Source organism: Benincasa hispida, chromosome 11, assembly GCF_009727055.1.
Source record: "Benincasa hispida cultivar B227 chromosome 11, ASM972705v1, whole genome shotgun sequence".
In the NCBI taxonomy this organism is placed as follows: domain Eukaryota; kingdom Viridiplantae; phylum Streptophyta; class Magnoliopsida; order Cucurbitales; family Cucurbitaceae; genus Benincasa; species Benincasa hispida.
Genome location: NC_052359.1, coordinates 52,627,588 through 52,655,225, shown reverse-complemented (window position 1 = coordinate 52,655,225; position 27,638 = coordinate 52,627,588). Strand labels below are relative to the sequence as shown.

The window sequence follows — 27,638 nt, the reverse complement described above, 5'->3', positions numbered from 1 at the left end:
CAAACATGAACACAATTTTTCAAGAACTTTCTTACCCATTTTTCGCTTCACCAAACACGAAGGAAATCCCGACAATACCACATGCAGTTCCAAAAAGATTACACACATCATACAATGTCTCTATTTAAATTATGGCACAATTGTTTTACATGGGGTCTGTGGTAGAATTCAAGTCCACCAAGTCAGCTTACATTTTTTGGATAGATAAATATGCTTTATTTATTTCAATTTTGCAAACCTCTACACAAAAATCATACCTAATTCTGAACCTTCTAGTTCTGTCTTTCCATCGATCCGCAACGAAAACATGATGGGTGAAGATGGAGAAGAACCATGTGGTAAGAATAAATATTCAGGAAAATTTAATCAATGAACTTTTGGTTATGTTTTTCACGATTTTCCTCGATGATTCTTCGGTACTCATTTTCACTGGTCTCAATAAGACGCTTGACAAAGTCATATGTGGTAAGCTTGATGCTGCAGCAAAAGAAAGGAAGGACGTTACCCAAGAACAAGGACGGAAACAATGTCATTGAAGAAAGAAGGTTGAGAATTATAATGTTAGTTAAATTCAATGTTTATTGTATTATCTTTATTTTCAATATTAAATTTGGGTTTTGGTGTTCTATCCATTGACGTGTTCCAATCAAAGGGAAACCTAGCTATATTTAACATGATTAGTTTATTGAGATCACAATTTTAAATTAATATATGAAGTTATGACGTTCTTTTTGTGAGTTAGATTGAAGGTTTGGGAGTCTAACCAAGTATACTTCTAGTCAATAATCATAGGCCTCGAGCCAAGCCAATAAGCAAGGAAATTTAAGGGTCCATTTGGTAGGTGTCACGGTCATGCTTGTCCAGGGCATATTATCCATAGCCGCATGTTAGTCTCCACCTCTTTTTACCATAATTTCATCTTTATGTATTTCATTTTGCTAGTTAGTTTACTTTTTATGTGCTTTTCTTAATGTATGACCGCTCGCCCACTTCCATATGCAATGGTGGCACATGTCTTTTTATTCAGAATGCACTATATGGGAGTAAGCCTGATCATCATGTCATTATACCCAGTGTGGTATGCTATAAAGTCGTTGTTGCTTATTGCTTTTTAGTCTACTACAATCTTTCTTTGCTCAAATCATGCTTTCAAATGTTTGCGAAAACCTTTTTTCTCTAAAACCCGTTTTCTAAAACATTCTCTCAAGAACAGGGGTGGAGGTTATGAGAAACGCCCATTGTGCCATCGGCTATTCGGTTTGGGATTGGCTGACTTGTTCGAGGGCGAGAACAAGTGCCGCACAATCACCTTGAGACTCTTACAATGGTGTGATTGTGACAGTTGGTATCAGAGACAATTCGGCTCATGAAGTTAAGAAACTGTGATCATGTCTGCTACAAAATAGTTGGGCAAGTCTCATGTTGACCGCTTGATCGAGATAGAAGAGCAAATGTTCTATCTAATAGAAGTCCCCAATCACGCTCGGTTCTTAGAAACTCGGTTACAAGAAGTCTCTAACGAGGCTAAGAAAATCGACACGGTGGTTGGCCACTTGAACGGGATGCCCGTCAAGGAATTATTAACAAGGGTTGAGACCCTAAAAGCAAAGGCTATGAGAACTAGTAATTTCGAGCGTGGAGATGGCCTGTCGGGCTCCGTTGCCCCTATGGAAGAACGTGTCGAAGAACTAGACAGCTCGCAGAAGGCGATAATTTAGATGGTGACGGAGTTATCTGAAGACTTTCAAGCCACTCTCGATGTCGTTCGGGCTGAGAAAGCGGACATCAATACAAGAGTTAACCTCACAATGAGAGCGGTGGGAAACAGACCCCAATTGGGGGTGTAGTCCAATTCAACAAGGTAAAAGTACCCGAACCTAAGTCCTTTTGTGGGGCTCATGATGCAAATTTTATCTTTGATATGGAGCAGTATTTCAGAACTACGAACACAGCTACTGAAGAGTCAAAGATCACTTTGGCGATGATGCATCTAGTAGAGGATGCCAAGTTATGGTGGAGGTCCCATTTCCTGGACATACAAGAGGATCGGTGCACCATCAACACGTGGGAGAGACTGAAATAGGAGTTGCGTTCTTAGTTCTTCCCTGAAAATGTTGAAATCTTGGCAAGACGTAAGCTACGAGAATTGTCACATACTGGCACTATTAGGGACTATGTGAATCAATTTTCCGGACTGATGATGGACATACGAGATATGTCCCAAAAAAAGACAAAGTTTTCTATTTTGTCGAAGGTCTGAAACCATGCGCAAAAACAAAATTATATAAATAGAGAGTATACGATCTCCCAGCCGCATATGCAGTGACCGAACGACTATTTGACTTAACTGACGAATCTCAAGAGATTAGGCAACACTCGAGATTCCCAACTAGAGGGAGTAAAAGCAACTGTTCAATCCCATCGAGAAATAATGGGGGAGACGACAAAGACGCTAGTGGGGATGACAGACCACTCCAACAGAAAACTGGAAATACGTGGTAAGGGCCAAATCAACAAAACTTTTATCGGCCCCCATTTTGTTATATATGCAAGGGGCAGCACATGACAAGCGAGTGTCTAAAATGAGCAACCTTTAATGCCTTCCAAGCCTCATTAGCCTCGAACTCGAAAGGCAAGGTTGTTCTTACAGAGAACGAGAACATACAAGCAGAGGAAGATGAAACCCCACGAGTTGGGGCCTTAGGATTCTTAGCTACCCTAAAGAGGAATATTGGAGAAACAAAGGAACCCCAAAAGGGCGAATTGATGTATGTAGATGCTTGGGTCAACCATAGGTCACCCAAGAGTACCATGGTCAACTCCGGAGTCACCCATAATTTTATGTCCGAAATAGAAGCCAAACGGTTGAATCCCTGTTGGGAAAGAGGCGCAAGAAAAATGAAAGCAGTAAACTTTACGGCCTTGCCTATTACAGAAATGGTAAAGAGAACAATCGTAAATTTGGAGGATTGGAGTGACCTTGCCGATTTCGTGATCATTAAAATGGACGACTTTAACTTGGTGTTTGGGATGAAATTTTTGCTTGAGCACAAAGTAATACTGATACCCCTCGCCAAATGCTTAATGATCACAGGGTCTACGCCCACCGTTGTGCATGCTGGCATCAAAAAATCGAATGGAATAAAGATGATCTCGACCTTCTAGTTAGAGAGGGACCTTACCCACGACATTTTGTGTGTATTGGAAAATTGTCACATTGTCGAGTGAGACAGTTTACACAAGTCCCTGCCTCCAAAGAGGAGGAAAAGGAAGCCCAGACGTCGAGATTTCTTACTAAGTGACAAAGTTCGAGTAAGATTGCATCCAGAACAATTTCAATTGCAAAACCCAAGAGAACGTTACCTTGTGAGCAACTATAGAGGACCGGTGGAAGTCATCGAAAAGGTTAGGAAAGCCTCTTGTCGGGTGCAATTATCGTCGTGGATGGAGATTCATCCTATCATCCACGTAAGTAGATTGAAATCCTATCACCCCGACCATGCCAATGAGCGATGTAATGTGGTGACATATCTGCCTGCCACAACGAAGAGAACGACAGGAGAAGAAGTCAATAAAAGATTTACTATAAGAAGCAACAAAGTTAAAAGACCAAGACAAGGTTTGGAAGAGTTCTTGGAAAGATGGAAAAGCCTCCAAGACAGAAAAGTTCGTTTGGAGCGTGTAGAAGACCTCAAGGCAACTGCTCAACAATTTGTTGAGTTCGAGTAGAGTCGGTTGACGAGGACATCAACCAATTGAGTGGGGGAAAATGTCACGATCATGCTTGTACAAGGCATGTCGTCCATGGCCGCATGTCCGCCTCCACCTCATTTTACCATATTTTCATCTTATATATTTTCATTTTGTTTTTGAAAATTGTTTTCGAATTCTGTGATCCAAACCATACAAATTCTGAAAAACAACTTTTTTATGTTTTCAATCTATCCAGATTTTGAATTCAAGACTTTAAAATGCAGAATTATATTAAAAATAATAAAAACAATAACAAATATACCATTTTATGTTATAGACTCAATTGTTTTTGTTAAATTATAATATATAATATATTACATATTACAATATGATGTTACAAAATAATTGTTAAAAGATAGAAAATAGAAAACACAAAGTTTACGTAGAAAACCCTAGAATAAGGAGAAAAAACTACGATAGAGAGTCTCTTTTATTATTTTTAACCCAGAATGAAAGTTACAATTGAAGTCATATTTATAGGCTCTAGCAAATCCTAAAATAAAAAAAGAAATAAACCTAGAGTAGAATAAAATACTCTTGGGGCTATAAACTATCAACAAAGCCCCTTATTTTCAACAATAATAATTATACAAAAAATTAACATAAAAAAAGTTCATAAAGTGAGTGGCTATATATATTTTCAAATACATTATGAAAAATTATTAAATTGAAATCTAATTTCTGAATCTATTACCAAACACATATTTAAAATATGAAATACAATTCTGTTTTATTTAAATTCCTTATTTTCAAAATTCTATTTTCTGATTGCCTACCAAACATGCTCTAAGCAACCCAAAATCCTATGAATAGGAACTGATCCTGGAAAATAGAATGGATTATACCCTGTATATTTACGGCAAACTACTCTTAAACAAAGACAACAATTTTGTACATTCAAGAAAAAAATCGAAGTCCGTTTTACATTCTTGAAATAATTGAAATAATGGCAAGTTTTTCAAATATAAACCAACGCATGAATCAGCACCATATATATATATATAGAGAGAGAGAGAGATATTTCTTTAAAAAATGGTTGTAAGGATATGAAATAAACCTGCTGCTAGGTAAATTCTTCAAGAAGTTGGGCAGTAAACCCCTGTAGAATCCAATAAATCCATCACCAGCCCATATACCTGCATCAAACATCAATTCAATTGAGATAATGATTCCTAAACTACACCTCTGCAAACTTTTTCTCCTCCTTTTGCTTGATTTTTTTTTTATTGCTGGGGTTAAACTACAATTACATAAACGAACAAAAATGCCAAATTCCTCAATTAAATTTAATCCCCGTACTGTAACAAAACAAATCTGGCTTCCATCTATACTACCATAAGTAGGCTTCTAATAGAATATTCCGCATACTGCCAATAGATAAAAGTGGTTTCTTAGGGCTGTTTGGGACGCTGGGATGATATAAGATGTGATGAGTTCTGATGTTTGGAAGGTTCTAATCGAATATAATCGAACATGTTCAAGCATTGAGATGATATACGATACACGGAAGGAAAATGACAGTGAAATACAAACACGTTCCGAAAATGGGTCCACAAACAATTAAAATCGGTGAGATAGGATAATGGACCTCCAAACACTGAGATGATATAAGATGTGGGGATATACCATCTCATATTGGGCCCCCAAACAGCCCCTTAGTCAAAATATAAGAACATCTGTTATATGGAAACCATGAACGCAATTCATCGGCAATGAGAACAGAATACACTTTGGACGTTGACCAAGGCCACACACATAAATTTTGTATGACAGAGCGTTTTAGTTTCCAAACCTCCCCTGATTTCACTCCTAAATTCCTAATAAATATCATTGCCACCCTTCATAGTTTATAAATTTACTTCAAACTTATAACAACTAATACAATTACCTGCAAAAGCATCGAAAACTGTCTTGTAAGGTGTACCCTTCATTTGCATCTGTCTTCTCACAGTGTCCAAAGGATAGCACATGAGTGTTGCTAGGGAAGCCGAAAGCAAGGCTGTGAATATAGATGTTTCAGTTCTCCTTTGAGCTTCCTCAGGCAAAGATTTTTTTACCCTTGTATACACAAAAATATCATTAAGGAAAAAGATATTCATTTTCATTGAATATAATACAAGAAAGAACCAATGAGCGCCTACAAGTCAAAAATGCAAAAGTTCACGGCAATGTAAGGAGCTATGCCAAAAAGGGATGGTCCAAGACCACTGTAGTAAGATGTAATGCCTTCCTCTCGTAGCATACTTAAGGCAATCTAGAAACCAAAAATTATTCATTATTTGCTTACGAAGAATCTTTCAGCCATACACAATAGAATAGACTATTTTTCAGATATAGAAGGGCAAGTCAGCAACCTCAGATGCCGTTCGAAACCCAGGGTCAACTGCCATGCGTAACCTCAAAACATCTAATGGATATGTCATCTATAAAGATAACAATGGTCAATCATGCACACAAGAAAGGTCAGTCAGGAAGCCAAACTTGAAAAGTCATTATATCTGAACCCTCTCTTCTTTTTTCCGAAAATCTTCAAGGAAGATATTCAATTGAAGAAGAGGAGTATGAAAATTACATACTTCACTAGGCTAACGTCATAACATAGAAAGATAAATTGCAGCCTTGAAAATTAAAATTTAGAAAACAAACAATTAACAAATTAGATATGGCATGCTTACGAAGGTGGATGTCATGCCAGCACAAGCACCAGCAGCAAGTCTTCCAATCACAGAAAGTTCACCATCTTCTCCCCTGAAAAAGTTCTATAAATTCATGTATATATGATTGAGTTTCACTATACTTTTAAATTTTATTTAAGATTCACCTTGAAATACAAACTTTACCTTATAATTTTCATAGGCAAAGAGTTGGATAGCACTATATGGTATGATGCGTATAACCTGGAACATTGAAGAGAAACCACAACTAGCGAATCAGCAATACATCAGGAAAGCAAGATTATGCTTGACTTATTAATAAAGCCAGAAGGAATAATTGTTCTAGAGCTGATAAAGCTCACTGAAAACACTAAAAGAATAAAATTAATTAAAAAGTATAAAAGAAATATGAATTTAACTGAAAATAACAACCTGAGGAAAGTTGCCTTTCCAAAGTCCTTTAACTCCTTCCACCTTTATTATGGTTCTTATTGCCTGTAATTAGTCCACGCAGAAGCCATCATTGAACACAAATAACAGAGTGATTTAGAGTTGATACAAAACAACTAGAGCTCGTAGAGTTTGTTAGATTAATAGTTAACTAACATTCTCATCAAAATGTTCGGCCTCATTACATCACATTAAATATTCAAAACCAAATTCCTTTCCACCGCTCTCTTCCGTCTTATCTCGTATATAAATTTCTTTTTATCTAAGTTTACCACACCTTCGACCTAAAACCATGCATAAATTTAAGATCTCTAAGCAACAATAGCTATCAAAATTTGTAGCTAAAAAATATTGAAGATACTAAAAACATACCATACAATTTGCTCACACCTTGGCGTATTGATGAGCACCAGGAATCATCCACGCAAAAAATATAATGTTTTAAGTACCAATTAAGGTGCTTCCAGTTCTTATCATACCTCGATAAAACCAATAGACTTCTTAGCTTCTTCTTGCGCAATTCTTGCTCCATGAGTCTGCAAACGGGAGAATTTCAGAGTACGACACAAGTTAAATGAATTAGCAAGACCTCTCTTAATATAACGTATGCTTAAGACAAGTAAGGAGATCCAGATATGCATTGCTCCTAAAATGAACTTGCAGATGCACACTGGAGCACCGAAAACTAAAATTCCAGTGGCCATAGAATCTAGGTTATCTAAGAGATTTCCGCATTTAACTCTTCCAATAAATTGGAGACTGTTTCCGAAAAACCTAGCTAAAAAAAATGCTACTCTGCTATAAGAATCAAATTCAATTGTCTTAAAAAAAACGAAACTGCTGGAATCAAATAGCGAGGCTATAACCTGCATAAGAAGCTTGATTCGCTCAAGCGGAGCTGTCGCGGTCTTAGCGGCTGCCCCCGATACGGCGCCAGCGGCGAAGAGCGTTGCTTCTCTGTGCACCAAAGCAAGAATTGATAATGGATGCTTAAGCAACTGAGCCGCCGTCGGCAGGAACTCCTTCCGATTTCTCTTTTCTACAACAGTAATGCAGGCAAATTTACAGCGAGTGTCATCGCCTTCACTGCCACTACCACCACTGGTGCCAAATAGCTTGTTGCTATTCCAGAATGGTTCACAGTCAATAGTGTTGAAGACTCGATGATCAGAGGCTTCAAGTTTTCCGATGTTCCGCCACACAATTACTGGCTTCTTTTCTTCCGGCATAGTACTGAACGGAACTGAGTCTGAATGGCTTACAAGGCAGGGAGATAGGCAAGAAAACCAGAGTAACCACCAACCAAAAACCCAAGGGAATGGAAGCAAATACCTGAATCTGAAATCGACGGCTGACAGGTGAGATCCCATTTGGCAGCCAGATATTTTCGTTGACGTCGGTCCTGCAACTTCTTGGGCTTTGGCCCAATATTTATCGGGCCCAGTTTTGCTTCTCTCTCGGCCCGAATAAAATGGCCTGGCTCGGAATTTTATCCTAGGTTAAACAACATTTTTCGTCTCCAACCTTTATGATAACAATTTGAGCTACGTTCGGCATTGGTTAGTGGTGTCAAAAAGTGGGTATTTGATAAATGGGTATGAGTTGAGTTGAGTTGAGTTGGGTGAGTATTTATTATTCATGTTTGTTAAGCCCATAAAGAAAATCTATGGGTTATTAAAACTCTTTTTTATCCCTCAAAACTCCTTTTTTTATTCCTTCAAAACTAACCTTAAAAATCAATATATTTTCCAACTTAACTCTGCACAATAAACATGGACAATAATTACCAACTCAACTCAACTTTGCAAAATAAAGACAATTTAACTCTCCAGATAATAATTACCAACTCAACTCAACTCTCTACTTTTATCACATACCAAACACCCCCTTAAAAATAATAATAAAACAGATTTAAATCCAATTTATTAAAATTACTTTTAAAAACATTAATTTTACGTGCACCAATTCTCTTAAAATCAGGTGGTAATTTTTAATTAATATTTAATTTTATATTTTATATTTTAAAAGGAATATTTATTTTATATATTTATCTATTTTTCACATAATCAAATCTATTTCTATTTTTTACAGTTTAGTGCATCAATTTGTTTTAAAAAAATATATCATATTGATCTTTTAAAAATAAAACTATTTTTTTAATATTTAAATATTAATGTACGTCAAACAAAATTTAACATATTGAGTATTTATAAATTATAAATTATAAAAAAAAATGATTATAAGTCTATTTTAGTTATTATATCTCAAATAAGATGTTTTTATATTTATTTACTAAATATATTCATTTACCAAACATTTTAATCTATTTTTTCAAGTTCAAGTTGAAATTTATCAAACAATGTTTTACTTCTTTTCACGGTTGGTTTTTTTAAAAATCCAACTACTAGCAATTATTTTAAAAGTTACAACAATCCCAAACGAAGTCTTAGTTTTCTAATTGTTATTATAACAATTTAATCTTTATATTTTCAAATTTATATAATTTAGTCTTTGAAATTTAATAAGTAATGAATAATTGTATTTTGCAATTTATAACAATTTAGTAGTTATTATATAAAGTATGACAATATTTAATGAAATTTCTTATACATGTAGGTTGATAAATTAATTAGGAATCGTTTTTTTATAAATAATAAAAACTATACTATTACATAATAATAGTTGATACTTAATTTAGAATTGATTTTTTATGATAGAGATTAAATAGTTACAAAATATAATGGATTATTAGATTGTTATGAACGTCAACCCACAAAAATTTAATTCTTACCAACTAAAATTGATGGGCTTAAATTATGATTTCTATTAAAGTTTTAGGACAAAACATGTTTTTAAAACCTTTTTCCTTTCTTTCCGCTTCAAGAACATGAAATGAAGACAAATTTAATGGATATAGATTGCATAAAATCGTATAGGACAAAATTTGTTCCTCAAATCTATTTCATTATTATTTGGGACATGCAAGTTTTAGCATTTATATTCATTAGTTAGTAAGGTCACCATATATTGAATATTTTTTTCGTTTAAAAATTAGATGATGATGCAAACGTTGTTAAAATAAAGTTTTCTAACTAAATTGAAAAGATAGTTTAACAATTGTAAGAGTGGAGATCAAATAATCATATTTGAGATTGATAATCAGTATCTTATCCACTAAATTATGTTTAGATAGCCATCTATTATATCATAAAGTTAGAAAATTTTCATATTTTAGTCGAGATGCTTAATGGACCCAAAAAAAATCTAAATTGTTCAAACTAGTACTACTATGAAATATAGTAAGACTACTAAGAAGAAGTAGATTATAGTTCAAAATTCTTGAAATTTTGTACAAAACAATTATTTAAAAAGAATAGATACAAAATGCATCTATATACTACATTCACTTGAGATAATCACCAAGACCAAACAAAATATTTTTATGAAAATACCAACCTTGGAATATATTGAAAATTACTATTGTCACTTTAGTTGGATCTCGACAACCCAAAATTGTTGAGAGTAACCTCATCTACAAAATAATAAAATATTACGAATTAAAAGAATATACAATAACATTAATTAATTAATTTTGTTTTAAAGTCCAAATATCATAGAGTGTGGTTTGAAGAATGCACCATTAGTTAAGAAGAAACATGTTGCAATAACAATATAGAAGAGGAGGAGAATCAATCCCTTCATATAGTGAGAAGTGCCATCCTATATTCAATGGGAACTATAAAATTAGTTCAATTATAAACAATATATTCTATATTTTTCCAACTTAAAGATACAAACTTCCACGAATATGATAAAAATACCAAAAAGTTTTCTTAAATAAATTAAAGATATGATTTTTTTTTTCAAAATAAATCTCTAACAATTTCAAATTATTAAAAGTTAATTGATTATTCGATATAAATTTGAAACTTTTATCTAATGTCACACTAACTTTTAATCGTATCCCTAAGATAAATCTATGAATTAAAAAATAAAATAAAGGTTAAAAATCATTTTTAATCTCTAAATTTTTATAAAAATAATAATTTAGTCCTTGAATTTTGGTTTGTAATGATTTAACCTCTTTACTTTCAATTGTGTAATAATTTAGTTCCTGAACTTTACTATGTAACAATTTAGTCCTTATACTTTAAAATGTGTAATAATTTAGTCCCTATTATAGAAATTAGTGTTAAGAGTTAATGAAATTTTGTGCATAAATAAACTGGTAAATAAATTAGAGACTCAACATTTTATATAATACAAAGTCTACATAGTAAAAGTAATAAAGCTTGATATCTAATTTTGATGATTTTTTTAATGTTAGAGACTAAATTGTTACAAATTTGAAAGTACGAAGACAAAATTATTATATACTAAAGTATAGGGACTGAATTATTAAAATGTTGAAAGTATAGGGACTAAATTGTTACAAATCAAAACCCATACTTTCATGAAAATTTAGGGACCATAAGTGTTTTTTTAACCTAAAATAAATAAAGAACTAAATAAGTAATAAAATAATAAAAGTTAAAAGTGAGTGTAATTCAATAGTAATTGATATGTACTATATCTCTTGTGATTAGAGATTTAATCAACGTACCTGATTTGTTATACTAAAAAATTAAAAAAAAAAAAAAAAAAAAAAAAAAGAGGCAAAAACATAATCTAGAGTTTTTTTTTTCAGTAAGGGTATACCTGTAAAATGGATGAGGAAGCCAATATTGAAAGAGCAAGAGAGGCAGTTTCGAGGATATTAAAATTAAGATCCATATTCATTCCCATAACCCAAGCAACAATTACACATAAAGGAACCTGAAATTATAAGTTTTTTTCAAAAAAAAAAAAAAAAAACAACAACAACAACAACAACACCGAAAAAAACAATTAATTTATTTAAGAACCAAGATATAAAATAATAGTAATATTAATTTAACGCTACCAAAATGAACACAAATTAAATTTCTTACCACAAACATTGCTATTTGAGTTGCAGATCCTAAAGCAACACCTAAAGTTATATCCTGCAATTTACTATCAGAATGTAAGAAAAATCGTTTTTGAAAAAGAAAAAAAAATGAATATGGAAATTATGTAAAAATAATAATAATAAAAAAAATATCATTTTTGATCTCTATATATTTTTTAATTTATTCAATTTTACTCCGTATACTTTTAATAAATTTTAACTTTTAGTTATTGTTACCAGTTTATTGTGATTATATTTTTTCATTACTTTTTATTTTTTATTAGCATTTCATTATAAATTTTGAAAACACGTTCACATATTGTATTTATTGGCATGAAAAATATTATAATTATTTAATTAATTTCAATAAAAAAAAAATAATCTCTAGGAACTAAATTTAAGATTTAGTAGAAGTATATAAACTAAAATTGAACAAATTTCAAAGTACAAGGACCAAAGTGATACTTTAACAAAAAATATATATAACTTTTGTCTATAAATTTCAATTTCAAGAATATACTTTGAATTTGTAACAATCTAATCGTAAGATTTAGCATGTAACAATATATTTCGTATAATTTGTAACAAGTTAATCATTATTGTGGTAAAAAAAAATCAAAATTAAGTGTCAATTTTTGTTATAGATTTACTTAACAAATTAATCTCTTATAAACAAACTTAGTCTCTAATCAGTTTATTAAAGTAAATGTATAAAAAAAATTATTAAATCTCAATATAGTCGTATGATAGGGACAAGATGAATTGCTATATATTGATCTTCATGGCTAAATTGTTCGAAGTAATTAAATATTTCAGTATAGGGAGAGAGTATTTTGTAACCTAAAATTATATCAAAGGGCTTACCAACTTGTTCTTGTAAGCAAAAATGACAGCTCCTGCATGCTCGGCTGCATTTCCAATCATTGGTAGCAAGATTATGCTAAGGAACGCAACAGATAAACCCCAAGTTTCTGATGCATCCTAATTCATGTAATTAATATATTTCAAAATACTTCATCTCAATTTATAGTTTTTAAAAAATAAAATGCTAATTAATACGATAATTTCACTAGTCCATGAAATTGAAATATGTATTACTTTGGTTAAGTTACAAATTGATCCTATAGTTGGCAGGTTAAGCATTATTTATTTTATCTTATTTTGAGAACCAGACATGATTTAAAACTTCCATATTTTTAAATTTGTCTCATTTTGATAGATTTTGAATTGAGTAGTTACATAGGGTAGTATTTTTAGAGATAATAATTAAGTGTATAGCAACATTTTTCAAATATTATAAATATAGTAAAATCTATCATCGATAGACTCCTACCTAATGATATGGTCCATCATTGATGAACTTCAAAAGTAAAATTTATATCTTGTTATATTTGCGAATTCTTTTGCATTATACTGTATTTATAAATATTTTAAACCGATTTGCTATATTTGTAATTGTCTAATTCAAAATTTAATTTAGTTGGTCTTAGACCTCACAAGTAGTTGTTGTTATTATTAAAATGTTTTTTCTATATGAGATTGAACTCATAATTAATTTCCTATATTTTTTAATAAATTAATTTTCTATATTTAACCAAACAATACTAGCAAGATTTAGAGGCTAGTACTGAAAGAAAATCGAGGCTATGTTAAAAAAAAGAATGAAATAGTTGAATATTTGTCTAAAAGAAATTTCGGTGCAGTCTGAATTGTCACGTGTCAATTTTTTTAAAAAAATTATTTTTACTACATTAGGGCATGAGAGCAAAATGGCACCCAATCATTGTCCAATTTCGAGTGGCAAATCAAAATTTAACGCATCATCTTCTAACCATTTTGTTATTAGTTTTATGTTTTTTATTTATTTTAATATATTATATATGTAGATTTCAAAACTTGTTAATTTGACTTTTTAAAATAATAATAGAAATTGAATAACTTATCAAAAATAAAATTTTATGACTAGAAAAATGTTTATAAGTTTAATTTTTGAAAACAAAAAACAAAACTAAAATCACATTTTATAATGATTGGTTTACTTTCTCGATATGATTTTCACACTTTAGGGGAAAAGACCTTCGAATTTGTATGTAAATTATTTTAAAAACAACATTTTTTTTAATTTTAAAATTTGGATTGGTTTTGAAAATATTATTAGTTAAATAAATATATAAGATAAAATACATTTAATTTTTAAAAATTAAAATTTAAAATAATAATAATTCGATAAACTTAAATGATTATCAAATCGAACCTAAATTACCTCAATCGTAGTCACCACGTACTCAGACAACAAAGCAATGAGAAGGGTAACAACCACCAACCACGCCATTGCGCTCCATTTTCCTATCACTGGACCTTCTTCCACAACGTCGTCGTATTCGTCAAGTTCCTGACAATGCCATTTAAATCAATTTAAAAAAAAATCACCGATCATTTTGAATTTGGTTGGTTAGTTATACACCTTGTCTTCTTCAAATAATCGGCGATGATTCCAGAGGTGAAAGATCAAGTAAGCGACATAAGCCAGCAACATTATTATACTACCAGCTCTAGACAATCGCAGCACACTACCTTCGGCCACGTCAGCCGATCCTCCAGCGTAAGGGAACAACATCGGGAGAGAGTGGCACAAAAGCGCCAACAACAGCATGTGCGAGTTCACTTCAGCTTGTCTCTATAAATATTTTTAGAATAATAATAATAATAATAATACATAAATAAATAAAAAGACTACGATCCTGCTTGCATCTTTGAGTTGAATTCCATGTCAAATTTTGAAAAAAGAACTAAATATTTTAAATTATTTTTTATTTTTCAAAATTTGCCTTGAATTTTTAAAATATTGGTACAAGATTAAAAATTAAGGAAAAAATTACAGATAAAAGAGAGAGATTTTCAAAAATAAAAAATTAAAAAAATTATTTACACAAGATAACAAAATTTAATTTTTTTTTTATAGAGGCTGATAGAAGCATATCAGTGTCCATAAGTGATAAAAATTGATAGAAGATAATCATTGATGCTATGTGATAGACACTGATATAAGGAGTCTGACTATATTGAAAGTGTCTTTTAGGCACAGCCTTGACGCCTTCTAGACACGACTTCAAAGTCGGTGTCCATGGCGTAGTTAACTGCACTCGTGGGAGATGGTGCAGAAGATTGAAATACAGATTGTTTGCCCTTTGAACTACTAGCCTTGGAAGGGCTAACTTGGATACTCTACGACGGCGGAGGCCGCCTTGGTGGCCGAGGACGGCCGAAGGGTTCCATGGGCTTCTAGGAATTTATGACGGAGATGTCTTTCTTTCTTAGGAAGATTTTTGCTTGAAAGGTGTTCTCTGCTTAGGTAGTCTGCAAGAGAGTTTTATGTGCCTTTTATAGGCTCAATTTTGAAATCGAAGCAGGATAAGATCGTCTGCCACCTTGCAAAGATTTGCTCTGACACAAGATTCTTCACATCTTTTTTCAAAGATGTATTTACTGGCCTTTGAATCTGTTCTCACCAGAAAATCTTTGTTGATAAGGTCTCCTTGGAACTTTTGAAAGCAATTTACTATTGCGAGAATCTCCTTTTTCATAGCGGAATAGTTCTTTTGAGTAACGTTCCAGACTCCAGAATAATAACGGACTACTATTTCTTTTCCGTTAATTTCTTGCTTGAGGATGCCGCCGTAACCAATATTAGATGCATCGGTTTCCACAATTGGATAAGCCTTTTCATCCATTAGCGATAAGCATGGGATGCCTTTTGCTAAAGCTTTTATTGATTGGACTGCTCGAGTATACTCGTCCGTCCATAGTTTTGGATTCTTTTTCAATATGTCATAAAGGGGGAGACAGATGATACAAAGGTCTTTAATAAAGTCTCCAATAAATACACCTGCTGGAGCTGTGTCTTGTCTCGAATAGTGTATGAAAACTTATCCACGAAGTCTAGCGATCGTTAGATTGATTTGATTATTCCTTGATTAATATCATAACCAAGAAATCTAATTTTTGTTTGAAATAATTTGATCTTTGGTAAAGATACCACAAAACCATTTGTCTTAATGATGTTGAAAAACACTGGCAAGTGCTTGAAGGGGACGTTGAAAGCTGTTTTATATCTGTCCTTTGTAGACACTTGGATTTGCCAAAATCCAGACTCCATATCGAACTTTGAGAAAACCTTGGTTGAGGTTATTCTTTTTAATAAATCTTGTCGATTAGGAATTGGATACCTAATCCATTTGAGAGCCTTGTTAAGGGGCTCATAGTTGATTACCAATCTTGGAACTCCTCGTTCCTTCTCGGCTTGATTATTGACGTAGAAGGCCGCACATGACCATGGGCTTTTTGATGGGCTAATAAGCCCTTTTCGGAGGAGCTCATCAATTTCTGCTTTGCAGATTTTGATCAGGTCTTTTGACATTTGAATGGGCCTGGCCTTTGTGGAAATTTGGTCAGCAACCTTCTTGTTTTGAATGTCATCTTGAAGGAACTTGATTTGCTTTTTTTCTTAGAAATCCTATTGATAAACTGCTGGATTTCTTCTTCAATATTTGAAATGTACTTAAGAGTTATCGGATGATAGAACTCAGAAGTCATTACTTTTCCAAATTTCTGAGATGATAATCCTTTCTAAAAAACATGAAAATGGTATAATTGAGTAAGGAAGGGTGTTCCCAAGATAACTTCCTCTGATAAGTCTTTGACTAAAAGAAAGGTGTTGACGAAACACACATCTCCTTTGCGAATATGCACTTTTGGAAATTTATAATTGATTTGAAGTTTCTCGTTGTTGGCTCCTCTCAAAACTTCCATTGTTTTTTAAAAATACCTTAATGGTATTAATCCTTCTTGGATGACGTTTTGGTCTGCTCCATAATCCAATAAGGCAACTGCTTTGAACTTGAAATCCTCGATCTTAATAGTGACCTTAGATAACCATTTTTTATTGTAGACTTTACTGATATAGTTGATTCCTTCTATATCATAATTTTGAACTCCTGAAGTTTCTCCTGGAGGAATTACGTTTGCGAACTGCTGTTGTAAATTACTGAATGCATTTTCCAGAATTGATAGTTGTTGCTTATTGATTGCAACTTCCCTTTTGAGTTTCTTAACTTCCATGTGGAGGTCAGAAGCTTTTGCGGGTTCTTGGAATGATTCATTATTGACCCGATTGAGTATTTCCTGAAAGGAATATTCAATTGGTTCCAAGACTTGAGGCTTCGAACTTTGTCCTTCTAGAGACTCCTGGAGTTTTATGAGGACCGTTTTCTGAGATATTTCATCGGAGAGCTCTTCTATCAGATTAAGTAAGTGTTCCTGACCTCTTGTTAGAACATTGATACATCCCGTGCAAGGGACAACTTATTCTGAAAATTGAGAGGAATCGGAAGAGTATCCTTCAAAGGAGGAATCTCCAATAACTTCATTGATTATTCACTCGGAAGATAATTCTTCTGAAATAGAGGTTTCATCTTTAGATCGGATGGCAAAGAGAAGAGATTATTTTAGGTCGTTGTCAATCTCTAGATTGTTGATCTTCTTTATCAAGGGGCATTTGTTAGCATAGTGTCCCTGTTTATTGCATCGAAAACAAGTGGTTCCTTTCTTCTTGGAATACTTCTTGTTTCTATTGTAGTATTTCCTCTTTCGAGGTTTTCCCTCGTCTTTTGCTCTTCGTCCTTTGCTGTAAGGTTTCTTTGAAAATTTCTTCTTTTTCTTTGAAGGCGGTAGATTTTGTTCAACACCGTGTTGTTTACAGAAAGTCCCTAGTTCCTTTCAATAATTTGCATTTTTTATGATTCTTTGATTATTCTTGTTGTCTTTACAAAGACTTAAGCATAAGGCTTGAATGTTACTGGTAATGTCTTCGTAAGTGAGAGAATTCCAGTTGATTTGATTTCCTTTGAAGATTTCAGACATCTTCTGATAAAAAATTTCAGCAATATAAGGAGATAATCCTTCTACAAACTTTCGTTTCCAGATTTCGTCTCCACAAGATGTAAGGTTGTAAAGACATGCCATAAAAACGTCTTTATACCATTTGAAATCACTCATCTTCCTGCAGCGCATCTTGAGAAGTGTTTCAGTGGCTTGACTACTGTAGATAACCGTTCGTCCTACAAAATGCTTAATTGCAGTGTATACTGATGAGTTAACCATATCTGGTTCATTTTGCATTATCTCCATTTGGGCTATTCCTACTCCTAGATTTCCTTCTTATTTTACCATAACCGTTTTTGTGGTGGTTAGGTAGTCTGCCTTTCTTGTTTAGAAAGTTCATTATGCCACCAGCTCCTCAGATTTCCTGTGAATCCTGAAACCAGAATGTGAGTTGTGCTTAAGAAAGTCTTTCTAGTGCTATATGCGACAGCAGCTAGAAGCATTTGTTGAAAAATATTCATCATTTGTTGATCAGAACATCTGTCAATATTCCAACTTATAACAGAGGTTCCATCATAGGTCTTTTGATATGGACGAAAATCATCCCATCCTAGATCTGAAGGAGAGGACTTTGCATAATGATTCTTCATTTCCGTGCTATAAGAGACCACGGGAAGGATTTTTGTATAAGATGTAGAAGTATCTTTGGACTCTCTTATCATATTAACAGCTTTGGAGACTTTAGTCTTATTTGAAGAATCTGCTTCTCCTTTGTCAATCTTGAATACCGATAATTTCTTATTAATCTCAGCTAGAAGTTCCTCTAGATTTTCTTTCAGGTCTTCAATGGAAACGGTATTTGGTTGGAAGATTGGTCGGTTTGGATCAATCTTTGGTATGCCCTTAAGGCTCATACTTGGGGCAGCTTTTTGATCCTTTATTTTCTCAATTGTCTGAGAGAGGGTTGTAAACATCTTGTTTGAATACTTCAGTTGATGCTGGATGTTTTTAATTTCTCGTACTCCAACCTTCGAGACCTTTTCTTCATCGATGGTTTTATACGAAGAGGATACCATCTTGATGGCTGGGATTACCGAGTGAGGAAAATAGGATTCTTCCTTAGGAGGATAATCTGCAGCTATCTCTTTTCCACTAGTCGTACTCCAAGTGGAACTTTGTTTGAGGGTGAGACAGCGACGTTCTGCCGCTTCATCTATTTCTTTCATTCTTTTGAAGAAATCTCCCTTTAGAATGAAAGCTCCTCTGGTCTCCTTTGGTTGAGATATATAGAGATCTATATATTGACTATACTTTCGCTCGTATCTTTGCTCATGAGTTTCATACGTCGATAGTACATTAATTTGGTTGTAAATTGGCTCCGATCTTCTTTCCATGTCGGATTGGGTAGGAGATAAGGAACCTTTGTCTCTTTCATAATAAATATCTGGAGTCGATCTATCAAAATCCACGGACATTCTCATTGACCTAGATCTGGGAATAGATCTGGAAGTGTTGTTAGTTGGCCGTGTCTCGGAAGAAATGCTTGGCCTACTACTCATAATTTCTTGAATTCTGGGATATCTTGGTTCTGAATAGAACTGAACTTCAACATCCCCATTATGGCGCTCAGTGATCGTAGCATCCTCACTTTACTTTGTAACAGGAGTATTTGCTCCGAGAATTCTCCAAACTAGATTTTGCGTGAGTTCACTTCATTGTAGAGCTTTAGAAAAGTCATAGAGGATTTCTCTATATTGACTTCCATAAGCATGGTGCTTTCCTTAGGAGATATTCCTAAAGCTCTTGGCGATACATTTGTATGCATTAGTTTGAAGTAAATACGATAGTAGACGGAAAACGGCAGGGATACGTCTTTTAACTTGAGGCCTTAAGAATGGACATCAAGACTAAGGGCATCTCGGCGATTTGCGTCTTGAAGAGAAATAGTAAATCCCAGTTTGCATGTGAAGTAAACTGAACCTCTTTCAAGGTTTGATTGGACGATTCCTAGAATAGAGTGTGAGAATCGAAGATGCCGTTTATCTCTGAGGGCAAGATAGACTAGAACATCTAATCCTTCTCTGAATAGAGGTTTAAGGGCAACTTGAACACATCTGACGTGTAGATATTTGAATCTATCTATAGCTTGCTCTATAGATTCTCTTGGAAGAAGGCTGATTTTGGTAAACTCATCCTTCATTGCGAGATTTTTCTCGGATATGACAATGATAGGACAGGACCTCTAACTGACAAAATATCTTTTGGAATCTTTCTTTTTGAAAAGAAAAGATTACGATAAGATTTTGTCGGTGGGGCAGGACCCCACTTGACCTTATCTTATCTTAAAGCAATAATACAAATAGTAAAGTAATAATACAAACAAAAAAGCAATATAGATAGATGGGATATGTTTGCAATATCTTCAAGCACGCCTGATAAGATCTTCAAGTGATAACTATTGATGATGTCACCCATTTTCTCTTGAATGGCCTGGATTGGAACGACTATTACATATATCTACCGTATCAACTCTTTTGGAACTATGATCCAGGGTCTTACTTCTTCGGCTACCCCGCTTACTTTGACTGCCCAACATAATCCTTATGAGTTAATGGGATATTATAGTCATTTCTCATAGAGTGATTTGTCCGAGCTTTCCAATCTTCAGCTAACCGTTGTGGTCGATGGTTGGTTAGTCCAATCCAGGAACATACTATCTCCATCATCTCTGTCTCAAATGTAAGACTTTATACACAACGATGATAATTTCAGACTGATTTCACACCTATGTACAAAAGCGATTTGAATAATTTACATAAATTTAAATTTAAATAATAATTTGAGTAACCATTTTTAGACTAATTTAGCTGTGAGTCTAAAAACGGGTCATTGATGTCGTAATCGACGAAGGGGTCGTAGTAATTTTCGTCGTATTTGACTTCATTATTTACAGATGCAAAAGAATTTGCATCTTCTTGAGTTTCATCATAGTCTGCTAATTTCCTGACGACTGTATTGAGGACTGAAGTAAAATCAGCATGTGATCCTGCTCCAACTAGAGAACTCATAATTGAATTTTTTATCAAAATAAATTGTTCATCTTCCCGGCGAGATAGATCCTGTAGATGAATGTTGACTATGAACCAATCTTTCAACTTTGACGCTTATAGGTGGGAGTAATCAAATTTTTCCCACCACTTAGTATGTTCCGTATGGTCCTAGTTGGAAATTCTAACAAAAAATTTCAAAAGATATTTTACCAGTCAGGGGTCCTGTCATGTCAGCCACATTTGGAATTTTTCAATCATGTAACCTTTATTTGTTGGGACGCGTGTCAAAATCTTATCGGAATTGTTAGTAGGCAAAAGGCCTAATAACAATTCTATAAGTAGCACTCGATCTCGACCCTTAATGGTTTCAGAGCCTTGAAGCTCAACTTTTCTTCTATTTCTCTCTCTATGGAGTAGTCTCTCTCTCTAGATCCCTGGGGGAAATGAAGCATGAAAGTTAAGATTGTCTTCAAAGGTATAACTTTTAGTCATGATCTTAAACTAACATTCCAAGAAATTTGAATCAGAAGTCTCTCTTATCCTTGAAAGGCTAGAAGGTATATCATATTTAGTGATTAATTTGTATTCTATCCGAAAGAAGGCGTGGTTAAACTTGATGGCAGAATACAAATTACCACAAAATGTGATGTATTTGTTTAAGTCTTACAAAGATTAAAGATCGATCGATTGAAGATTCTAATTTGTTTTAATGTTAGCTTAATATCATTACTTTTGTCACACTTTTGAAGAAAGTTTTGACAGATTTCTTCAAAACTCCCAAAGTTTGCTCTCTCTCCCGCCATGTTATCTAAAATACTCTCTAAAATCTCTCGCTCCCAGATGATTCTCGATAATACTACCTCTTCCTCACAATCAAAAGAACCTCAAACTATTGATGATCCGCTAAGTATCATTCAAAAATACAATACAACCGAAGCAGAAATTGCTAAGGTTGAAGACCACCTCAAAAATTGGACCATTCCTAAGCTGGATCCAAGATTGATTTACAAGATCAACAACTTCAATTTCTCTCAAACTGACGTCATTGTCATTACCGAGAAAAATCTCGCAATGAAGGATGAATTTACCAAAATCAGCCTTCTTCCAAGAGAATCTATAGAGCAAGCTATAGATAGATTCAAATATCTACACATTAGATGTGTTCAAGTTGCCCTTAAACCTATATTCAGAGAAAGATTAGACGTTCCAGTCTATCTTGCCCTCAGAGATAAACGACATCTTCGATTCTCACATTCTATTCTAGGAATCGTCCAATCAAACCTTGAAAGAGGTCCGGGTTACTTCACATGCAAACCGGGATTTACCATTTCTCTTCAAGACACAAATCTCCGAGATGCCCTTAGTCTCGATGTCCATTCTCAAGGCCTCAAGTTAAAAGACGGATCCCTGCCATTTTCCGGTTTCTATCGTATTTACTTTAAACTAATGTATACAAATGTATTACCGAGAGCTTTAGGAATATCTCCTAAGGGAAGCACCATGCTTATGGAAGTCAATATAGATAAATCCTCTATGACTGTCCCAAAGCTTCTACAATGGAGTGAACTCACGCAAAATCCAGTTTGGAGAATTCTATGAGCAAATACTCTTGTTACAAAGCAAAGTGAGGATGCTACGATCACTGAGCACCATAATGGGGATGTTGAAGTTTAGTTCTATTCAGAACCAAGATATCCCATAATTCAAGAAATTATGAGTAGTAGGCCAAGCATTTCTTCCGAGACATAGCCAATTAGCAACACTTCTAAATCTATTCCCAGATCTAGGTCAATGAGAACGTCTGTGAATTTTGATAGATCGATTCCAGATATTCATTATGAAAGAGACGAAGGTTCCTTATCTCCTACCCAATCCAACATGGAAAGAATATTGGAGCCAATTTACAACCAAATTAATGTACTATCGACGTATGAAACTCATGAGCAAAGATACGAGCGAAAATACGATCAATATATAGATCTCTATATATCTCAACCAAAGGAGACCAGATGAGCTTTCATTCTAAAGGGAGATTTCTTCAAAAGAATGAAAGAAAGAGATGAAGCGGCAGAAAGTCGTTGTCTCACCCTCAAACAAAGTCCCACTTGGATTACGACTAGTGGAAAAGAGAGGCTGATAGAAATATATCAGTATCTATAAGTGATAGAAACTGATAGAAGCCAATCGTTGATACTATGTTATAGACACTGATACAAGTCTACCTGTTTTTTTATTATTATTATTTTTATAAATAGTTTGACATTTTTTCTATCTATGAAAAATTTTCAGTAAAAAAAATATTTATTGGCTTAAATTTTAAAAACCAAATTGTTGTCCAACATACCTATATTTCTAATATGATAAATATAAATATAAAATATGAAAGTAATGTAATAAAAAATAAATTGTCAATATAGTGGAATATGTCATCCAATATATATATAGTTAATCGGTATATAGATAGAAGCCACGTCAGCAATGCTACGTAAAAATATAATAGTTAATTAGTATATACTTTTAATTAGTGATGTAGTATTAAATGGTAATGGATCAATGTATTAGTTTAATTGGCGATACTGTTAATCGATATCAAATCGATATATTATTAGTATTATCTTAAGTTAAAGGTCAATTTTGTATATATTTTTTTAAATTGCCATGTTCAATTCAGCAACTTATTATATTAAAAGAAAAAAAACTTGCAAATATGTTGTTTTTTAAAAAGATAATGACAAATATGACATTCTTATTAACAAGTAATGGCGACTAGACATTCTCATTATTTAAGATAAAAGTTAAATTATCATTTTAGAAATTGCTGTCGTTGAAGAAATTTTGCGTAACAAATGATTTATATGTTTTATTCAAAAGGGATATTTCCAAAAATAAAAAAATAAGGAAATTATTTATTTAAAATAGTAAAATTTTAATATGTATTTATCAATGATAAAAAATGATAAAAGTTTTTCACTGGTAGATGCTGATAAAAATCAATGTTTATAATTGGTTTTTTTTTTCCTTTTTACTATTTTTGTCAATAATTTGACATCAATAATTTCAAAACAAATGTAGTATGAAAAAATCAAATATCTAACATATTAGTCGATGTCAAAACAAATGTGGTGTGAAAAAATCAAATATCTAACCTTTTAATTGATGATACATTATATTTAGTTGGACATGCTTAAGTGGACAATTAATTATGATTCATGTAGATATCACCGTTAATTAGAATATACTTTTAATTAGTGATATACTTATTAAATCGCAATTGATGAATTAACATAAGATTATTTTCTGTTTTGGGGGAAAGATTAAGATATGAACTTACTCCGTCGTAGGTTTGTTCTTTCTTAAGATTGACGATGCCACCAAAGAAGAGTGAGGTTCCAAGAACAAGAAGGAGGTTTGAGAGAACGGATCCCAAAAGAGAATACTTCACCAACTTAATCTTATCCTTGCTTAGTGCAAATACTGCTACGATTAGCTCCGTGGCATTGCCACATGTCGCATTTAGCAACCCACCAACTAATAACAATTTAATAATAGACGTTATTTCAAATAAAAATAAATGAAATAATTTATATACAAATATAGTAAAATGTTACTGCCTAACAGTGATAGACGTGATAGACTATGATCGGTCTATTAACATCTATCAGTATCAATGATAGATGTCTATCGTGATCTATCACATATAGACAGTGATATTTTATTATACTTGAAAATATTTTCAACAATTTTACCTTTGGATATAATTACTCTAAAATTTTAAACCACATCCAATTAACTTTGTTTAAACAAAATCCTTCTATTGTATGGAATGAAATAACTTTAGTTGAACGATAGTATTAAAATTTTCAAAATTGGGTGATCTTACTTATATTTACATTATTATATATAAATTTAATATGATATTTTGTGTTTAAATTAACAATAGAATATTTGAATTTCATGAAAAAAGTATTTTAATTAAAATTTAACCTATTATTTTATATAATTGATAAGAACTAAGAAGTAGGATTTCTTTCGATAACTAGTTATTTAGGGTTTTTTTTTCCTTACAATTTTCCAACCCTATGACTTTAATCTTTACTTAAAAACATTTCGGATTTTTAGTAAAGTTCTAAAAAAAACAAGTTGTTAAAAACTACATTTAAATTTTTAAAAATTTTCTTGAGTTTTGAAAATATCCCAAAGATATGCAATAAAACAAGTAAATCAATAAATTGAATTTTAGAAATAAAAAATTAAAAATCAAATAATTAGTGAGGGAGCTAAATAAATTAATTTAAATGTGAGTTACAATCATATATCCATCTGTGGTATATTCTTTAATCCTGATCGAGCGAAAACGACAAAATTAAAATAATGATAAACGATAAAAGTAAACTAAATAGACTATAAAGTTAAATAATTTGGTGATTTTTTTAGGGTTCTTAATTGTACTTTAATAGGGTTTGTTATCACGTGTGGCACAATGTTCAGATGCCAACGTGATTATTATTTTTACTAACGAAAATGAAATTTAATAATTAGAGTTAACTGATTTGACAGAATGACAAAAGTAACTTTAATTGAACTTTTTTATCGAGTAAAATGAGATTAATTAGAGTAAGTTAAGGTCTCTTTAGTAGGTAACTCAAATTCTATTTTATGTTTTGAGATTTATTGATTTGAGTGAATTTATATTTGGTTAGTCGTCTAAATTCTGTTTTTGAAAACTCTTGGAAATAAAACCTTTTTTTATTTATTTTTTATGTTTCATTCTATTCATATTTTGAATTTAAGATTTTAAAACCCATAATTATATTAAAAATGATAAAATCAATAACAAATATATTATTTCATGTTATAGATTCAATTATTTTTTGTTAAATTATAATATGTAATATATTATTATAATATGATGTTATAAAATAATAATTATACAAAAATTTTAACATAAAAAAGTTCATAAATTAATTAGTAGTGGTTTATATTCAATCTAGTATGTAGTGAGTAGCTAAATATATTTTCAAATACATTTTGAAAAAGTATTAAATTGAAATTTAATTTCTCAATCTGCTACCAAATGTATATCTGAAAACATGAAATACAACTACGTTTTCTTTGAATTTTTTGTTTTCAAAATTTTATTTTCAGATTGCCTACCAAAGAGCCTTTTAGTAACCATAATCATAAAAATTAAAATATTTCAGAAAAGAGAGAGAAAATAGAAAAAGATCATTAAAAAAGAGAGAGCAAAAGAAAAACATCCATTTTCAAATTAATTTAATCAATTTTGACACTTAACTAACATAAGTGTTGCAATAATAAATTTTAACCCCCAAAAAATGTAAAATTCGTCATAAACTCATTAATTTTACCTAAAAAAAAAAAATTGTAGAATTCGATTTGGTATCATTTTGTTTCTTTATTTTTGTTTTTTAAAATTAAGCCTATGAACACTATTTTATCTCCAAATTTCTTGTTCCGCTATCTACTTTTTATTAATGATTTAAAAAATCAAGTCAAATTATAAAAACTAAAAAAAAAAAATAACTTTAAAAAGTTGTCTTTATTTTTGTAATTTGGCTAATAATTTAAGGACTATATCTAAAAAATATGCAAATTATGATAAGAAATCTGGATAAAATGGGTTTATTTTTTATTTTTTATTTTTCAAATCTGATCCAAATTAATACAACTTGAAAAGCTTAATTGCATTTTTTTTTTTTAAGGAAAGAACTTAACAATTAATAGCTAATCCCAGGGGCTATGATTAAGGAGGAAAATTACCTGTATGGCCGGTGAAGTATGAGATTTGTCTGCAATAATATATTATCCATGTACGTGAAAATTAATTAACTTTTAATATTGATTTGATTGATTTCACATTTATTTTTATTTTTATTTTTATTTTTTTAAGGGTAAAAAAAAAAAAAAAAAAAAAAAAAAAAAAAAGGAGACTTTCAGGCTTACTCGGTGAGAAAGCTGAGGCGTTCAGCAAGTGGAGCAAGGCCCAGTAAGCTTAGAACGAAAACCCACGGCTGTAATTTCAAGCAATCACATAACCAATCATTTTCGCTTTCTAAATAATTTACAATAAATTAAAACATTGATGCTATGAATTTTGAACATCTTAAAAATAATTTGAAGATATGGCACTTACTCTCGGGAAGCCGAACGAGTCAGCCAAAACAGCCAACGGCACCGCCGGAAAAAGAATCCAAATCCTTGTTCCAAAAATGACCTCCTGAAGATTTACAAGCAACTGCCTGAGGCAACCGAATCGTACCTTGGGGACGAGGGTCAAATCGGACTTTTTACGCAGCGACGACGACGACATGTTATGAGCCGTCCGAGCGTGCCTTAGCGAGCCCTTGACGGCGCCGTTTTGCAAGATCGACGTTCCTGGTTCAAAATCCATCAACACACACCAACCCAATCAAGCTCTGTGAAATGGAACCCTTCTGTTTTTCTTTTTCTTTTTCTTTTTCCTTTATATATATATATATATATATATATATATATGATGGGAATCGTTTACCATTCATTTTCCTTTTATTTATTTTGTTTTTTCTTCTTTTTTTCAATTATTATAATAATGATGATTGATGCTGATAATAATAACAACAATTATTGTTATTGTTATTTTGTTGGAGAAACGTGTAAACTTCTGGGAAATTTAAAGCTTTCAACACATCAGTCTTTTTGAATTTCGAATTATAGAATATTGTTGATAGCTTACAATGAAAATATTGAAATAAACAAATTAAACAAATATTAGCGGTTTAGATCAGTAATTGTAGTCTTCTCTATTGAATTGGTACAAAACATAGAATGTATAATTATTATTATAGGTAAGTCAAAAGATTGAAGACAAATCGGTAAAATTAT

General features: G+C 32.3%; 2 protein-coding genes across 5 annotated transcripts; both read right to left on the bottom strand.

Moving 5' to 3' along the window:
* Positions 1-98: 98 nt before the first annotated feature.
* Positions 99-8,324, bottom strand: LOC120091047 (probable envelope ADP,ATP carrier protein, chloroplastic). Its single transcript, XM_039048851.1, has 11 exons — positions 8,190-8,324; positions 7,724-8,090; positions 7,337-7,393; positions 6,840-6,902; positions 6,594-6,650; positions 6,429-6,512; positions 6,108-6,176; positions 5,895-6,007; positions 5,642-5,811; positions 4,811-4,889; positions 99-477 (listed from the first exon to the last, which is right to left on the bottom strand). The coding sequence occupies exons 1-11, from the start codon at positions 8,225-8,227 to the stop codon at positions 363-365; spliced, it is 1,212 nt and encodes a 403-aa protein (XP_038904779.1). The 5' UTR covers positions 8,228-8,324; the 3' UTR covers positions 99-362.
* Positions 8,198-27,342, bottom strand: LOC120091046 (vacuolar cation/proton exchanger 3-like). Of its 4 annotated transcripts, XM_039048849.1 has the most exons (12): positions 26,911-27,339; positions 26,721-26,788; positions 26,538-26,566; positions 24,088-24,284; positions 14,291-14,503; positions 14,090-14,218; positions 12,691-12,807; positions 11,828-11,881; positions 11,556-11,672; positions 10,496-10,577; positions 10,314-10,389; positions 8,271-8,333 (listed from the first exon to the last, which is right to left on the bottom strand). In XM_039048849.1, the coding sequence occupies exons 1-11, from the start codon at positions 27,166-27,168 to the stop codon at positions 10,346-10,348; spliced, it is 1,308 nt and encodes a 435-aa protein (XP_038904777.1). In that variant the 5' UTR covers positions 27,169-27,339; the 3' UTR covers positions 8,271-8,333; positions 10,314-10,345. The 4 variants fall into 4 exon arrangements, with proteins under 4 accessions (XP_038904778.1, XP_038904777.1, XP_038904775.1 ...); XM_039048847.1 differs by lacking the exon at positions 8,271-8,333 and having other exon boundaries at positions 10,218-10,389; positions 26,911-27,338; XM_039048850.1 differs by lacking the exons at positions 10,314-10,389; positions 10,496-10,577 and having other exon boundaries at positions 8,198-8,333; positions 26,911-27,335.
* Between the last annotated feature and the right edge of the window lie 296 nt (positions 27,343-27,638).